The following is an 18,611-nucleotide window of genomic DNA, read 5'->3' as shown; positions in this document are numbered from 1 at the left end:
ATATATCATTGCTCTTTTTGTTGTTTTTGATTGCTTCAACTGTCCTCATCTGTAAGTTGCTTTGGATAAAAGCGTCTGAATGAATAAAAGTAAATGTAAATGTAAATATATATATATATATATACCACATATATACCAAAATACCACAGTATATTCTCCTTCCATAAATGACACCCCAGTAGTTTTAGACTCTGAATTAATCTGCACTCTTAACAACAAACACATCCGCAGTGTCCATCTGCCATACAGCTGTGACAGTCATTGCAATTCACTGTTGCAATGGCCAGACTTCATACTACACTCCCTTCTGTGTCAGGCGAATCATACGCCACGGCTTTTTCGCTATGTGGGAATTGTAGTTCGGCGTGTTTCGGTCGACAGCAGGAGACGCGCCCAAAAAACTACAACTCCCATAATTCCCCACGGCCGTAGTACCGTGATCTGCGCGTGGATACCATGGCGTTCCAGTGCAGTATGTGACGGGGATAACGGGAAATATAACTCCGACAGCGGGTTATTGTCACATTACTCTGAGGAACGGATTGGATTTAATTAAAGGATAAAATGGGCTCTCGTATCAAGTAAGCGTCATCGTCTCTATTCCCTTTTGTATCACATAACAGTTACAGTGTTGTTATAAATGCGAGTTTTGACCTCCCTAAAAGGCCTGTTTAGACTTGTTGCGACAGAGAGAGACTGTGTTTGGGGGATTTAGGTGTTTATTTTGTTATTTGCATAATTAACGTAGTACTTATTTATGTTTTCATGTATTATATTACACGGAGGCTTGTGTATTTGTACAGTACTGTCTTGTAGATGGAGACACACGAAGCCCATGACACTGATCATTGTTTACATGTCCTACAATAATTAATGTATGTTACTTCGTTATGTTATTAAGAAACAACATTCACAAAATGATTTAACAAATGCATATCTACGTGTAGGAGTTTTGGAGATTATTTACAGTGTTTCCAGCTCAGTGACACTTACTTGCTTTGGTAATTCAATGCACTTTATGAATAAGAGATGATGGAGGCCAGTCAGTGCCAGTGTGATCACAGTGTTTCAGGGTTTAAAATCGGCCCACGATAAGACAACCTGAATGACAGAACACAATCAGTCATAAACACATTTTCCGTCACTAAAAAGCTTAGTACATGCTTCTGTTGTACAGCCACATGATGGAAAGACATTAATTTAGTGTATGGTGTTTGTTGATCTTTCTGTTTCTATTTGAGAGACAGTAGAGGTATTCGATATCGTGAACTCTGATATTTTTAAACACTCACTTCTAGATCAGATTCAGTTGATATTTTGCTGAAATATTATCCTTATTTTAATAGTATCTTTATGGATTTATGTCTGTTGTACTTACTCCATTTCTGTCAGTGTCAGTGTTATTTTTAGGTGACTCCTATGCTAACTTTAATTTATAAATAGCTGAAAAGATTATCTTCTGGTTTCTGTTTTGGTAGTCAAATAAGATCTTATTTTCTGTACAGTTGAAGAGCCTACTATCTGTAAGGTGGGGAATGTGACCATATTAATCTCACCTTTGACCTCAAATCAGATCATGGTCCCTTAGCTATACCACAACAGCCGTTTAGTTACATTTTTCATGTGGTAGGCGGACTTTATGACTGGATGTTATTTTTTGCAGAAGGCATGTGTTTTGCATGCTCACATTTACCACTTTTCCACCAACTTGGTACCAGATCCGGTGTTAATTATCATTTTCTTAACTTAAAAATGAATATCTAAAATACTCAACTATGATACATTTTTCTGTTGTCTTTCTTAGTAGTCACATTCTTTAGAGCGTATTCATATGTGACCTCTGACCCTGTGTTATTTATGTATTAGGGAGAGCCCTGGGTCACCCTTTGAGGTGTACATGGAGGTGGTGCATTCTGGGACGGCTGGCTCTGGTGAGTCCTTTCACACTAACAGTAGGATAATGTTTCAGAAAAATACAAAATATGCCTTTCGCCCACACATACTTCCTCAGAATACAGTTATACATTGTAGTTCTGTTTAATTAAAATTATGTTTCCTTTTTTCAGTCTTTTCTAGCAGGGAAGAGAACTAGATTAGAAATTTTAGTTTCATATATGATTAATTTGTAGTGGTTAAATGAGCAAATCCTAAAAATAAATAAATAAAAAAGTACTTAAATAAACAAAGGCTACTGAGCGTTTTATCACTCTCCCAGGTAAAATTTGTTTACCTGGGACCAGACTGCTATGGTGACACAAATTTTTATTTTATATGTTTTATTTCATTAAAATCTTTGCAAGAGATTCAACAGTTGTTGTTTTTTTTCTTCTTCTTTTTTTTTTTTTTAGTTTAGTAGCAGTAAACAAGATATATACTATGTTTATAATGTTGAAGAAAGTAAGATTTTTAAAATGTTTTTGAAATAAGTATTTTATGCTAACTAAGTCTACATTTATTTGATAAAAAATCCAGTAAAATAATAAAACGTTTTATTATTTCAAATAACTGTTTTCTATTTTAATATGTTTTAAAATGTAATTTGTTTCAGTGATGCAAAGCTGAATTGTCAGCATTACTCCAATCTTCAGTGTCACATGATCCTACAGAAGTCATTATAATATGCTGATTTATTGTTTTATTATCAAAGTTCAAAACAGTTTGTGCTTAATATTTTTGAGGAAACACTGATAAAGTACTTTTTTTTTGATGAATAGAAAGTTCAAAAGAACAGCATTTATTTAAAATATAATATTGTAATATTATAAATGTTTTTATTGTCACTTTTGACCAGTGTAATGCATCATTGCTGAATAAAAGTATTAAAGGGGTCATATGATGCTTTTTTTTAAAGATCATTATTTTGTGTATTTGGTGTAACAGAATATGTTGACATGCTTTAATGCTCAAAAAACACATTATATTTCAAAAGTTGTACATTATTTTGGGTCCTCTATGCCCCGCCTCTCTCAAATGTGTCATTTTCTAGAAAAGTCCCTCATCTACTGCATCTACTTTCAGAAGGCCAAATAAAATGCTTTTGATACACACAGCATCTCCCTGACATGACTGCTGTGTTACTGAAACACGTCTTCTTTCTTTGCATGAACATTTGGGGGGCATTACACAAATATTTCCACATAGTGATGTAGACGTGTGTGGGGGCATGCTTGAATGAGCTGTTTTAGGGCTGTGTGGAAGAGTCTTAACTTTGATAAAGAATATCTCTTTGGTTTTGAGACTTCAGTCTTTGCAACTTTACAGATCTTCTTCATGCACCAAGAGCTTGTAACACTCCAAAGAGAAAGGAAACATTGAAATTGCATCATAAGACCCCTTTAATTTCCATCAAAAGACAAGACCTCAAACTTTTTAAAGCTAGTGTATGTAGTATGTACATGAGCTGTGTGAATTCCCACCATGCAGACCCCTAGGGTTACCGTTGCTCGGTGACCGCATGGTTTGATGATGGCAGCAGGAGCAAAGCATCTTGGGTCTGTTCTCCTGAGACAAACCCTCCCACAGTGTTGTTCACACATCCACAGACTCTCATATATCCCACTGAACGCTATTCTATCTGTGTGTTTGATTAATTATATGATTTCTGGGTTGTTTTTAGGACCAGAGGTACGAAGGAGTTTCCCCGACACATACACTGACCAGGTTTGCACTTCATTATTCACTCTCGTCTCTCTCTCTGTCTCTCTAGGGATGTTGGGATCTGGTAATTGTTGTTCACCTCAGTGATAATGCTGTGAGCACCTGTTCTGACAGATGGAGTTTAACCACTAGAGAGTGTGTGTCATTTTTCTGAGGGCTCTGTGGTACCAAACACCCTCTTTATGGAGTTTTAACCAAACTCGCTTAAGATTCTGACTCTGGCTTCTTTAGAAACCAAAAAAAGATGTGAATGATATATGGGGAAGTAGAGAGCAAATATGTATGCTAAATCTAAATATTGTGTGCCTCTGAAAACAATGACCAGCAACTATTTTATGTTTTATACTTCCTTTAAACAATATTTCCATAAATCAGTAATAAAGACATTTACTAGAAAAGACAAAATGTTGTTATCCACGGTTATAACTTCATTTGAATTAAATCTGAACAATAGTCATACCAAAAAATAAAATAAAAAACAAATGAATGATTTATCATTGTTATTTTAATTTTATAACTATAAATTATTGTATTAATAATGAATTAATATAAACTTACAAATCAAAAGTTATCTCTTATTCTCATCATTAATGAAGCTATAATGCTTTAAATAGGACACGGGGAGCAAACAAAGCAACTATTTTTAAACTTCACCTACTGAAGCAGATGTAATTCTCTGTGTGTGCATAGAACTGGAACAGATGTGTGTACCTGTTCACGCTATAAACCTGTTGATTGCAGTTTCACACACTCCCTCAGCGCACACACAGACACTGCTTTACTCACCCTGATAGTTGGATCCAGTGGTCCCAGAAGGCATTCTTGGTGTCGGCCCAGCGGTGAAGCTCTGTAATCTGTGCTGTGTCCCCTCCCTCTCTTCTGTCATGCTATTGTTAAGGATAATCCCTAACTCCTGACACAGATGAGGGCAGGAAAACATACACGTACACAAACCCCTGGGGGCTCAAGTCCATATGGAGGGGTACCGAAGCAACAGCATAGTTCCTCACACACACAGTTTGTTCTGTACACGGTGGTCTTTTGTGTGAATGAAGCTAATGGTTATGTCTCAGTGTATGAATTCTTTCTTTCTTTCTCACAATCTATTTTCAGGAAACGCTACAGACTATCCCAAAATTTTGTTTCCCCTTCAATATGGACAGGTAATATTACAATATTTAATCAAATCAAGTCACCTTTATTTATATAGAGAATAGTTCACCCAAAAATGAAAATTTGCACCTCAGACCATCAAATATGTAGATGACTTTGTGTCATATTCAGAACAGATTTAGAGAAATTCAGCATTCTATCACTTGCTCACCAATGGATCCTCTTCAGTGAATGGGTGCCGTCAGAATGAGAGTCTAAACAACTGATAAATACATCACAATAAACCACATGACTGTAGTCCATCAATTATCTTGTGAAGCAAAGTGCTTGGTTTGCTCCATAATCCATAATAACTCTTCCTTTAGTAAAAAAAAAAAAAAAAGTATCCTGTTGTCCTCTCGCATCAAAATCCACCAAAATATTTATTTAGATCTGTTTTGGCTTATAAACAGTGCTTGATATGTGCATATTTCACTCTTGATTCTGCCGAGGTATCTTTTTCACTGGTAAAAGCAATATTATGGATAGAGGACCTGTATTATAGGTGGAAGTTTCTAGTTAAAAATATGTTAATGATGGATTTGTTTATTGCAGACATGCAGCTTTGCACTTTCACAAGTCATTAATTGATGGACTGGAGTCATGTGGATTATCATGTTTTTATCAGCTGTTTGGAAAGAAGCTCAATTCAGCAACTACTGAATTTGACTTGACTGCTGTCTAGTGTTGTTATGCAGCTTGAGCCAGTTCAGTGTTGATTCAGTTCAGTCTTAAAAAATCGTAAATTATACACATTTCAGCTGTAAAGCAGCTCTACGAAAAACGAAAGTGTTACCATCATTTCATTTGATTCCAGCACCTCTTGCACCTTGAATTTATATGTTCTGACCAAAAGTTTGATTTTTTTTTTCTTCCAGTATGACAGTGGGCCAGGTGGGGCAGAACTTCACTTTTGTTCTGACGGATATCGAGAGCAAACAACGCTTCGGTTTCTGCCGGCTCTCATCGGGAGCTCACAGCTGCCACTGCATCCTCAGGTACAAACTGCTGGGGTTAAGAGTACAAATTAAGTTAAATTGGTCTATTTTCATCATCCACCTACTTTAGATCAGCTTAATCTAATTGTAGTCTAAACATATCTGTTCAGCTACCTGCCCTGGTTTGAGGTGTTTTACAAGCTGCTGAATATCCTGGCAGACCATACAACTAAAGGACAGGTCAGTGATGCACATACAACATTAACTGAGTTGTGTCAAAGAGGATTTCTTGCTGAGTTCTTTAACCTGACCCTGAAATATAACTTTTTACATTTTGTGTAAAGAAATTATTTTTAATAAAAGCAAATAAAAAAGGATGGGTTTAATATCTACAATTTTCCCTCAGACAAAGTTAGTATTCTTCAGATTTAAACTACTGTTCATTAGATTTGGACTTTAATTTTGAAACTTGCATTTGATATTGTATTTGAAATGAAACTTGCTGTTTTCATTTGGGTGTATTTGTGTAACAGGACAGTCAATGGAGAGAGTTGTTAGAGTCTCTTCACACGTTAACCATCCCTGACCCTGGAGTGCCTGTGCATTTGAGTGTGGTAATATACAGTAACACTTTATCAGAAGCGATTTTCATATTAAAATTAATTTATTGTATAAAGCTAATTATATTTCTCTCTCTCTAGCATTTGTTTTTCACAGTGCCTGATCCTAGGGAATTACCCAGTATACCTGAAAATGTAAGTCTGACTTATTACATTGACCATGTTAGTCAGATTTATACAAAATTAATTGGTTGGGTCTAGTTATAATTTTAACTAAGGACTTCTGAAAATAGATGTTTAAAATGACTGTGAAAATTGTCAAATATACCTAGAAAATTCAAGCTAATTCAGCAATCCATATAACACACTGACACTTATTAAAGAAAGGATATATGATTTCTTTTTATGTATTTGCAGAGAAATCTGACAGAGTATTTCGTAGCAGTGGATGTGAATAACATGCTGCACCTGTACGCTAGCATGCTGTACGAAAGGCGAATCCTCATTAGCTGCAGCAAGCTGAGCACTGTGAGTAACATCTCTACCATTATCTCTCTCTCTCTATTGTTGGTTGCTTCTTTACTCATTTTCGAGGTATTAATAAACCTCATTCTCCCTCTCAGTTAACCGCATGTGTTCATGGTGCGGCAGCCATGTTGTATCCCATGTACTGGCAGCATGTTTACATTCCAGTCCTGCCACAGCACATAATAGACTACTGCTGGTGAGTGCACACACACACACACACACACACACACACACACACACACACACGCACGCACACATACACATTTACACATACATACTTGTTAAGAACTTCATATTTAGATTCTTTTCAAATTAAGTAGCTAATTACTTGACCTTATTTTTTATATTATAAAAAGGCACTATTTGGCACATTTAGGAGGATTTAATTAATTAACAAATGGTTTTATTAAATTCATAAAAAGATTAATAAATATATATTTTAAAATCAGACTCTTGGGGCTTACTCATTCATATTGAAAAGGCAAAAGAAACCAATTTATTTATTCTTGATTTTGTTTTTTAATATAATTGCCATTTCAAATTACATTAGAAATTCTTTTGTTATTCATGTTTTGTATTTTGCATGTATTTTTGTATGTTGTTTTTTTAGACAATATTTTTTAAAATAATTGTAAACAATCTATCAAACTTTTATTGGACAAATATTTAAATACTGTTGATATGGCGTCAAAATAACAATAAACATAAATTCATGAAATATTATTATTAACTTGTTCTTAAAATATTTAAAAAAAGAATTCAAATACATTACATATTGTAATATCTCACAACATTACTGTTTTTACTGTATTTTATTGAATAAATGTAGCTTTGCTCCGCATAATGTTTAAAAACTTTTGAGAAGTACCGCGTACATGTAATGTAATATAATATATTAAATAAATTTTAAAAGGCAGAAACTGTACTGAACTATTGTTTTTTTTTTTTGTTAGCGCTCCAATGCCATACCTCATCGGAGTTCATTCCAGTCTTATGGAGGTGACCGATTGCTTTCTTTTATTTTACCGTACATGCATATTCATATTTAAATCACAGTGCTGTTGTATTGAGTTACTTGTTTTAGTGTAGCATATTTTGCGTGTGTCTGTGTTTGTGTGTGTTGTCGTAACAGAAGGTGCGAGGTATGGCTTTAGATGATGTGGTACTTCTCAATGTAGACACAAACACTCTTGAAACACCGTTTGATGACCTGCAAAGCCTTCCTAATGATGTGGTGAGTCAATAAGCATGAACACGACCTGCTCTGATCTCCAGAAAGTCTGATCTGGTTTCCGATCATGGTGTTGATTTCGATATGTCAGTGATGATCTGATATAGAAATATGTTTGTGAAGGTTGCAGCAAGTGATATACGTGTGTTGTAGGTTTCATCTTTAAAGAACCGCCTAAGAAAAGTTTCCTCGACGACAGGAGATGGAGTAGCCAGAGCGTTTCTGAAGGCTCAGGCAGCTCTGTTTGGCAGTTACAGGAACGCGCTACACATTGAACCGGTGAGAGAGAGTTTGAAGTATTGATATGCTTATGGTTTTGAATGAAGTTCAGGCTCATAAAGGTTGGCTCTGAGCATTTGATGAAGTAATTGTTAAGCCGACCAGGATGACTGTGAGACAGTGTCCCCTAGTGGACAGTCCATGTGGCTTTGTGAATATAAATGCTCTGGTTTAGATGTTTTTGACTTCCTTTGTCCATATGTTCAGGAGGAGCCAATTACATTCAGTGAGGAAACGTTCATCACACACCGATCCAGCACAATGAGACAGTTTCTACAGAACGCTATACAGCTGCAGTTCTTTAAACAGGTATTACACAAACATCTAAATGAGAGCATACAATATAGATTTTATTGTTTTACAAAAAGCTAATTATAAATACAGCTTTGAATAAATATTCTTTACACGTCTAAACACTTAAGTTTATCATTTGTTTTATAGAACAGCAGCTGTTTTCTTCTTATTCTTATTCTTATTACCAGTGTTTCTAGTACTTTTCATGCATATTAATATTAAAATAGTATATACATAATACTGCTTTACATGGCAATTTTATAGCTTTGGCAACTTTGGCTAACCTCTTGTATAGCTTATTTTAAATGGAAAATCACGTTTATTTTATGAAGCATTGCAATAGTCCCTTTCATGTGACACCTATTGGTTTAATGTGTGTGTTTGCAGTTTATAGACGGGCGTCTGGAGCTGTTGAACTCTGGTGAAGGGTTCAGCGATCAGTTTGAGGAGGAGATCAATATTGGAGAATATGCTGGTAAGAGACTGTTAATTTGTCAATATTTATTTTAAAGCTAATAATTTAATGTAATTTTGTGCTATTACTGTTTTTACATTCACTCTTCTCTGTGAATGTTCAATATTTATGTTACAGGCAGTGATAAGACATATCAGTGGCTTTTCACAGTGAAGGTGAAATTTCTTTTTTTTTTTATGTTCGCTGGAGAGGCTGATTTGACCTGATTCTTTGTGTATTTACTCATGAGCGTTTTCCCTCAGTCTGATGATGTCTTTTTCACTTCTGACATACAGAAGGGCAGTGGGGCCATCTTAAACACAGTGAAGACAAAGGCAAATCCTGCGATGAAGACAGTTTACAAATTTGTAAGTATGCATGTGTAAACACTTTCTTTCTCAGTTCTCTATGTGTGTGAGTGAACTCTAGTTTTGTCTGTGAGAGAGTTTCTTCAGTTGTTTTCTCTCTTTCTATGAGAAATGTCTCTGTGCTGCCTGTTTAAGGGATCGCCTCATGTTTTCTCTACAGGCCAAAGACCATGCCAAGATGGGCATCAAAGAAGTAAAGAGTAGACTCAAACAAAAGGTGCACATATAATCACGTGCACACAAACACAAACACAATTATTCATTATTTTTGCATTAACATTCTGTATGTACATGCAATTTTTAATAATGCGCAAGCAACTGTGTATTTAATTGCAGGAGCTTACAGAGAATGGTTACTCAGAAGAGCCTGGCTCCACCCACCTACCCTCTACACAGAGCAAAGACTCCCTCACCTGGGATCAGAGACGTCCAATCACAGTTCACTTTGGACAGGTGGGTGTGGGGTATTATATAACTAATTTGGAAATTACAGTCTTGGCGAAGAGCATTAATGTAGTGTAAATTGTTTATTTCAAATGATGTAGTATATCACTGTAATGGACATGTATGGTATTATAAATGTGGCAGCTTCAAAAAAGCTTAATAATTATAGGTTTATATTATATTTTTTTTATAAAATTTGTTTTACAATTATACAAAATTTAGAACACTGTGATGCGCAACTTTCAACAAAGAGTATTTACATGTTATAGCTATTCAGATTTGTGTATTCGCTATGGTGTTTATCAACAATGAAATCTGAATTTTTATTTTTAAACATTTTGTTTACACTCAGAAATTTTAATATGTGGTAAAGACCAGCCTAGAAAAGATGTGATGATATTATCTGGAAATGTTTTGATTCTTTATTGTAATGTTTTTATTGATGTGCTCTTTTGTACTTCAATCAGTTTGAAACATTTGTTTACTTTTGACATTTTTATTCTGTATTGTTTTATTGTATCTAATGGTAAGTTATTTTTGTTATTTGAATACACTGTTAAACTTGTAATTAGGAGGCTAGCAGTAAAGTTTGCTCATCTATTTCAACCTGTTTTTAATGTATGTAATGTATTTTAATATCTGATAAAAGCTTCAGCTATTATTGTGATTATGAAGCTTTGATATCGCTACATGCCTATTTCAGATGGAAGGTTGGTTGACATGGATGTAGTAATTAGTATTTTTAGCAACTGCGAAAGACGTCATCACAGATAAAAGTGTGTGTATGTGTGTATGTATGCGTGTTTGGACCAGACTGAGCAGTCACGTTCCCTACGGCCCCCTCGGCCACAACGCCCCCCTCCCCCCAATCCCTCCAAACTACATCGCAGCACACGACCAGTGAGTAAAGCACTCTCATCCCTGACCTCTGACCTGTCACCCTGAGCTCAAATATTCTGCCCTGCCCTGGCTGCTGCACTGGAGTGTGTTATATTTGTGTGTTCTGACAGGATACTGTTCGTGTGCATGTATGTGTGTGTATTTACATGCCTGTGTGATCTAACATCAATTATTTTTCTACAGAATAATGCACACTCACACATGAATGAGTTTGTCGTGTGTTTGCACTTACTCTTCTACCTCACAAACTTTTTTTGTTCGGTTTAAAGGGTGCTTTATTCTGTCTGCCACTCTTCAGGTCTTATATACCACAGTTCTGTTTACATTTGACAGGATCTTGACCTCTGATAATTGGTGTCTAAAAGGAGCGATTGACTTCTAAATTAACAGTGACTGCAGTGACATCTACAAGGATTTAACAAATCCAGAACTTTTTAAAACATTGGCATACCATTTAAAAAAAACCTGTGTTTGTATGTTTGCAGGTTCGACCTCCACGGCCTCTGGTGCCAAAGAGACCGCGAAGTAACATCGGCATAGAAGGAAGCCCTGAACAGTAAGATCCTTTCTCACATGTAATCGCAAAACACAAACAAATAGACAATGGTCTTTGTGTTTCTATCTAGGGAGCATTTTACTTCACATTCATGGCATTGGTCAGATTTTATTGTTCAATGCCAGCTACAGCTAACTTTATATTTGTCCATTCAGAAGAATCGTGAACAGGTAGATACACAAAGATCTGGATGAGTGAAATTAAAATAGAGGATGACATGATAATTTGTAGCTATGCATGCTGACTAAATTGTTTAGGAAAAAGTAACTTGTTTTGTAGATTGGTAGGCTATTATATAAAGATAATACAGTATTATTGTATCAGTGTTTTTCTTGTTGTTAGTCAGATTGTTTATTTTGTAATGAACTGTTTTCGCAGAATACTTAATCCAATTTTAAAAAAATATTATGAATTTTTTAAAATCAAATATATTTCCCTTATTTATTAGATTAATATCAGTGTAATAAGTGGGATAATGTAGAGCCAGCAGATGTTTGCACCTGTTTGCTGTTCCTGTTTTGTTTGCAATATTGGCTGAGAACAAGTTTTTATTTTATACTTTTTCAAATAGTAAATTTTATTTACTTAATAATAATAATTAGATTTAGCAGTTTTCAAGTTTTAATTTGAATTTAATGTTTAGTGATTTTATGTACTTTTTTCATTTGAATTTTTAAAATTAAATATTTCCAGTGTATTTTAAAGTTTCATTTTATATCAGCTAGCAATTTTAGTCCTTAAACCTACATAAACTAACCAAAGCTTTTTTTTAGTTTGTTGCCAAAACATTTTTTTTAATTCAGCGTTTTCAATATTTGTTTTATTTCATGTTTTTGTTAGTTTGATATTTTTAATAGTTTTAAGCTATACATTATCCCTCAAATATCTTATCACATACAAATCAGCACAGTAAAAATGTTGTGGTTTTGATTGTGTGATTGCATGTCTCACTTACTCTTTCTTTTTCTCCTTCACTCTTGTGTTTTCTCTTTCACACTGGGATGGCCGTTTTTGTGATTTGTGTTTGTGTGTGGTTACACCTGATACTTGGCTCTCTTTGTCTTTGCCAATTTGTTTATGCTTTCTTTTTTTGTTGCTGCTGTGCATCTCTGTATGCATGCCCGTTGACGCTGTAGTTACATGCGTCCAACCCGTCACTATACAGTGTTTCTATGCGAGGATTCTTCGGGTGACGAGCTGTCTCAGGATGACGACTCCATTGCTGCTTTTCCTGAACACTTACTGCTTTCTGCTCCTTTTGAATGGTCTCTGTTCAAGTGGTTTTCATCCTTGATTTCTCTAATGTCCATTAGTCTTAAAGGGGTCATATGATGCTGCTAAAAATGACATTATTTGGTGTAATGAAATCTGTTTGTGGTTTAAGGTTAAAAAAAACACATTATTTTCCACATACTGTACATTAGTGCTTCTCTTCTATGCCCCACCTTCTGAAACGCTTGGTTTGAAAAGCAAGGTGTATGCTGATTGGCCAGATAGCCAGTGCGTTGTGATTGGCCAAATACCTCAAGTATTACGGAAATCTTACGCCCCTTAACATATTGTTGTGATGAGAGTGAAGGGACATAAGTCTTTGCAACTTCACAGATTTTATTTATGTACCAAGAGCTTGTAACGCTCCAAAGAATAAAAGAAAAATTTAAATGCCATCATATGACCCCTTAAAAGTGAATATTTTATGGCTTTTTTACATACTGTGCCCCCAAAAAGTATTTGGACACACTAAAAAGTGTAAAGATACACAATACCAACCAAGTATTAAATATACTGATACTGTTCAAAACACACTGTAGTTCTGGAACTAATCTATAGTAATGTAGAACCAATTTGTCTGCATAAATTGTATCGACTGTACATAGAGATACCCCAGGGCTTGGTTCTTGGCCCCCTAATCTTCTATCAGTGTTCCTTTAGTTGAACTTTGTGCATAGACATGTAATACAGAATGGGCCAGCGTGTTTAGTCTCCATTGACAAAGTACTTAAAACTAACAAACTTCTTGTCCAAACTTTTGTCAGCTCTAGATTTCTCTTGTTTGCACTATTGAAGTTCTGCATATAATCAAGAATACAGCAGTGTTTAGTCTTGGATCAGGCCCAGAGCGCAATATGTTATCTAATGCAATGACAATGTCATTTTCAAGTGTCTCAAGTGTCTTTTTGGGGCTGCTGTATGACATATTATTTAGTTTAGCTGTGGCAAGCTATATTTGCTTTTGATGTTGGCTTAAACCAGTTTTATTGCATGGCTAGATATAAAGAATGTGATGGCTTAGTCTGAGACATGCAACCGCTTATTTGTCTAAAGTGATTTAGATTGTTTTGTTGATCAAATCTGCCCATTTCAACAGCTCTCCATCTAACATGAAAATTATAATTGTGCGTCCGTGTGCTTGTTTGTGTGTTTTTGTGGGGTGGATGTGTGTGAACGTGTTTTTGTTTGAACATGTGACTTAGGCCTCAGCCATACAGGTCTCTGAAAGAGGCAGAGCTTGTGGAAGAAGGTGAGGAGGTTGAGGAGCGCTTCCAAGGTAACACTGCTCCGTCCACACCTGTGCTAGACAAGTTCTCTGACCTGAGCCTGTTGCAGGATGCCTTCCGTAGTCAGCAGGGGGAGTCAGAATATACAGAAACCACAAATACCACAAAACCTTCTCACAGCACACACTCTACACTCAGTTCCGCCAGAAGTTTGGAGGAGCTTCGAGCAGACCCACAACATGTCAACTTCAACTACCAGGTTAGATCGTGCTGCAAAGTTTTGGGAGTGACAGCCACATTTTAATGCACAAGAGAATCCCATAAATCAGTGTTTCCCAACTTTGTTCCTGAAGCCACATCAAAAGTACAAATTTTTGAACTCTTTGGGCCTATTTAAACCTGGTCACTAAGTGCATTTTCTCTGATCAGATAGCTATCTGATTTATTAAAGTGGTTCCATTTACACTTGTCTCGGCCACATAAATGTGTCTCCGCAAAATAGTTACAAATCCGATCCTCAATTCCTGCGCTATATGCAAATTTAATGGATTTCACCTCAATGTAAGCAACAGATATGTGCTGCATTTTATGCTATTTTATTCATTAACAGATAATTTCAAGATCAAAGACCACAACAGGAGAGAGTGTGGCCTCAGCACTAGAAAGATAAGTTAATCTCGCTACTTTTAATAATGATGACTGTGTGTTGAGCGGCTTTGATTTACTTTGTTTCATCTGCTGAAGAGATACTCATCTTCTGCTGCTCATTTCATCTGGAATGCGGACCAGACCACATCGTGAAGTGATTTAAGCGATCGGATTTAAATCCCTCTTTAAAGTGTTTTGGAGGGCATTCACACCTGGTCTTTTCACGATTGGATAGCTATCTGATCAGAGAAAATGCATAAATCAGGTTTGAGAAATGCTGCCTTAAATTATTGTTCCACTTTTGGGGAATATAGGAGACCCTGCCAAACTCTGCCAAACTGAAAATAATGTTGAGAACCATAGCAACGTTTTATCATCTTTTAGGAATTTATTACAGTTGTCACTTCAAGCAAACAAACTCTAGGTGTGCAAACAGGATTTTAAGCACTCCAAAGCAACCAAATTTATCAGTGTATATGGCCTTTATCTATCTTAAAACCTGTTATAATTGTTTGTTCTCCAGCGGATGGATCTTACTTCTGGTGAGCGCACGCGCACACTACCTGGTCTTAAAACCACCAATCCATACAGCAAGCTCTGGAGCCAAAGAGAAGACCCGTCCACGTTGCTTGGCCAAGAGTCACCTTCCTGGGAGAGACCTCTCTCTATGCCACCCTTGGAACTCCCAGAGGCGACGCCACCCAGCAGAGAGAGTTCAAATCCCAGTGGAGAGAAGACCGAAGGGGCTTGTATCACAATCCCTCGTCCCCAAGGTCGAAAAACACCTGAACCGGGTGCAGTTCTGGCACCTGCTGTGACCCTGCTGCGCGGGGTTAAACAGGCCAGTGAAAAGGAGGGAGGAGTGTCTGCTGGAGGGCAAGAGTTTCGGCAAGCACTGAACATGTCTCCTCAGTCCCAATCACAAACTCAGGCGGATTTGTTGAAGCCCAACGAGCTGAATGAGGGACAGGACTTGCTCAGCTTGTTGGACCCTCTGTGCCGAGCAACGAAGAATGAGGCCACCCAGTCCATTACTAAACCCCCTATCCCTCCTCGACCCAACCCCCCAAACCTGCCCACCTTGCCCCATCCAGTATCACTGAACCCCTTTACCCAACCACCCCAGTACCAGTCTCAAAGGCACTATGGTCCTGTTGTCCCAAGCAACCCTTTTGCCCCAGCCTATATGACTCCCCCAGGTGCCAACTACTTTCACACCTCTGCCCACCCATTCTCAGTTTTCGGTCAGACATCTGCTGTGGGTGTGACCCCAACTGGAGGGGCATGGGCAGCTGTACGTGTTCCTCCATCCTCCAGCAGTAGCGGCTCTCTTTCAACACTTTTGGACTCACCTGCTCCTACTACTCTGACCCAGCCTGCACAAGTCTCTACAGATGAACCCCGTGACCCATTCGGTGACCTTCTTATTATGGCAACCACACCAACTGTAATGACCACACCCCCCAAAAAGAAGGTAGATGATTTGCGAAAAAGGTGGGAAACGTTTGACTAGCTGTCCCCCCCCACATCTTTCCTCTACGGCTGCTACCAAACAGTGAGGAACTGCACATTTGGAGCCAGTGGGTATTTAAGATTGTGCTCCCTAGTGGCCTGAAAGCACTGTTGGACATTTTCCCTCTCAGAGTGTATTGTGCTTTTTTTTTTTTTGCGCCTAGCTCACACAATTAGCCTTATGCATACACATGCTAATGATGTATTTCCCATAGCATCCGGATGAACGGTGTTGTGCCAATAGCAGCAAGTTTAACACTGAAAAACCATATTAGCAGGATAACACTGTATTTTCTGTAGCTAGCAGTCTAGTTTCCATTGGAATCAGACGACAATACTAAAGATACCACACAGTAATATGACCCAAGTCCTACATTAGCGATTAGACTGCCATTGTTGCATTTATAACGGTAATCGCACATCCTCTTAACAATCAGTACTGTTTTAATAAGAAGCTTGTTTTTAATCCTACACTCATATTAATTCAAATCCTTGTTTGAACTTCTACAAATGATTGTTAAATTGGCATTTATAATGCACTTGAATACAAATATTTGCTAATCCCTAGTAGATGGCGTACTACTCATCAAACACTACTTGCTACATGACAAAAGGGCATCCTACATTCTGGACTCTATAATGCAAATGGCATATAAGGTTATGATTGAGGTACCTGCCAGTTACTTCATATTTGCACTACATTACACACAGCATACAATAATTCATACGGCACTAGATATCGTGCTCTAGTAGAAGCTATATACTACTCAATGCTTAGTGTATAGAGTGTGATAAAGTGAAGCTGAATGGTAGTGCTCAGAATGGGTCGGATTAAACAGCCCTGTAAAACACAACACTGCCCCCTAGAGGTCTGGAGTCAGAGGTCAAAAATGCAGTATGCATTTGATGCATTAATTTTTGACCCCCAAAAATTGGTAATTTTCTATAGATTAACCAATCACGAGTGTGTTTTTAGGTTAAATACATGGTGAATGCCCTCACTGGTACTGGCTTTACCTCTAGTTTTGTTTGTCTGCGTGTCAGTCCAAAAGTATTAAAATGGGTCTTATGGTTTCAAAATAGTTTAATTTAGATGCTAATTGTCCACTTGCTTTGATTCGATGTTGAAGTTCTCGTTTTATTCTGAGCATCACACGATAGACTTACAGCTTTCATAAAGCAACCAGTCACCACCCTTCTTTTAAGCACTACCCTTTCCATCTAACCTGCTACTGCCATGCACTCTGCATTATGGGTATTTATTCTAAACCTTTTTGCGCATTTTAAACATACACACTGCTATAAAGTGTGTTCAAATGAATCCTAACTCTAACTTTTTGTCTGACTGTGCCTGTTTTCTGGGTTTGGTTCAGCACTAGACACAATCAGTGTTGGAGGATCTTTGTTTCATGCCATTTTTTGCTATTTTTTTGTCTGAGACTTGCATGTAGGAGAACACTGTTTGTGTAAATCTTGACATGGAAAAGAATTGTATACAACCAAACACTCAAATCCAAAAGAAACATGTCTTCGTCCATGTCAGGGAACATCAGGGAGTGAACTTTTGTCTCTTCTTCTCTGGTTTTATTGCTGTATTTAAAGATTTGAAACAATGTTATTTGTGTTATTAAAGTGTTCTTGAACATCTCTGTCCACCCTGTAGAGCTGTTAGAAGATCACGTTTTCTGTTAGTTTATCCGTTTATATCACCTTTCGAATTTGGCCTTAAATGAGAGTGTGTGTGCGTCGTGTGTGTAAATTCAGAGCTGTTTGTGGTGAGAGATTTGTTGTGTATTCCTAGACTTACTGCATGGGTTGTTCCAATGTTTGGGTTCAAATTTGGCATTGATGTTAACAATATGATTTTTATATTTCACATCAGCTGTTAGGTTGAAATGTGATTGGGGTTACACTGTCCTTGGTCAGTAATATATACTGAAAATTTAAAACAAAATTTCAGTGGCAATGGAAGTCAATACACCATCATTTTTTATTTTATTTACAAAAAAACATTTACTAAGTATTTTTTTTTTTTAGTAGGAAATCGTCAGATGAGCTGAAGTTGTCATATTTTTTTCCCAGTGACTTAACTGACAAGACATCTAAACATGTTTAGTTTTAAAAGTTGTTCTGGGTGAAGTATTGTAGATGACATCACTACACCGCAGTCATTGAGCCCGTCACTGAATGTGATTGTATTCTGTATTCCAGCTGAAAAGTGTCACATTATAACCTACTATGTTTGGGTAAAAGAGGTTTTGAAATATGTCTGGCATGGATTTAACATACATTGTAGGACCTATTATGACAGGATCCTTTGAGGATTCTCAGCTTGAATGGTAGGAGAGTGCGGCTCTTAGCAAGGTGGAACTGTCGAGATGTGTTTCTGATGTGTAAAATACAATTTTCTCTTGGAATGTATCCTAATGTGAACTCATGTCCTGTTATTATGATCTTGCACTTTTTTTTATTTTTTAGTTATTATTATTTGGATGTTATTATTTGTCTTTCCATTATTAAAAAGCACCCAGTATATTCATGAGAAAGTGGTGATTTTGATATTTTGTTTTGCTCACATTTTTTCATTTAATT

At 36.8% G+C, this 18,611-nt stretch overlaps 1 protein-coding gene across 7 annotated transcripts; it reads left to right on the top strand.

Moving 5' to 3' along the window:
• Positions 1-430: 430 nt before the first annotated feature.
• On the top strand, positions 431-18,565 carry LOC127986118 (DENN domain-containing protein 1A-like). Of its 7 annotated transcripts, XR_008160771.1 has the most exons (25): positions 437-581; positions 1,867-1,931; positions 3,617-3,660; positions 4,771-4,820; positions 5,688-5,807; positions 5,918-5,987; positions 6,281-6,361; positions 6,449-6,502; positions 6,725-6,835; positions 6,931-7,031; positions 7,789-7,834; positions 7,968-8,069; positions 8,220-8,345; positions 8,553-8,654; positions 9,027-9,114; positions 9,232-9,269; positions 9,390-9,461; positions 9,622-9,678; positions 9,798-9,914; positions 10,719-10,805; positions 11,291-11,361; positions 12,498-12,626; positions 13,836-13,882; positions 13,969-14,118; positions 15,031-15,179. XR_008160771.1 is itself a non-coding variant. In XM_052588334.1 (24 exons), the coding sequence occupies exons 1-24, from the start codon at positions 565-567 to the stop codon at positions 16,018-16,020; spliced, it is 3,021 nt and encodes a 1,006-aa protein (XP_052444294.1). In that variant the 5' UTR covers positions 437-564; the 3' UTR covers positions 16,021-18,565. The 7 variants fall into 7 exon arrangements, 4 of the variants coding, with proteins under 4 accessions (XP_052444295.1, XP_052444294.1, XP_052444296.1 ...); XR_008160772.1 differs by lacking the exon at positions 12,498-12,626; XM_052588334.1 differs by having other exon boundaries at positions 13,836-14,118; positions 15,031-18,565.
• Positions 18,566-18,611: the final 46 nt, after the last annotated feature.

Source organism: Carassius gibelio, chromosome B21 (genome assembly GCF_023724105.1).
Source record: "Carassius gibelio isolate Cgi1373 ecotype wild population from Czech Republic chromosome B21, carGib1.2-hapl.c, whole genome shotgun sequence".
NCBI lineage: Eukaryota > Metazoa > Chordata > Actinopteri > Cypriniformes > Cyprinidae > Carassius > Carassius gibelio.
This window is presented reverse-complemented; position numbering and strand designations above follow the sequence as displayed.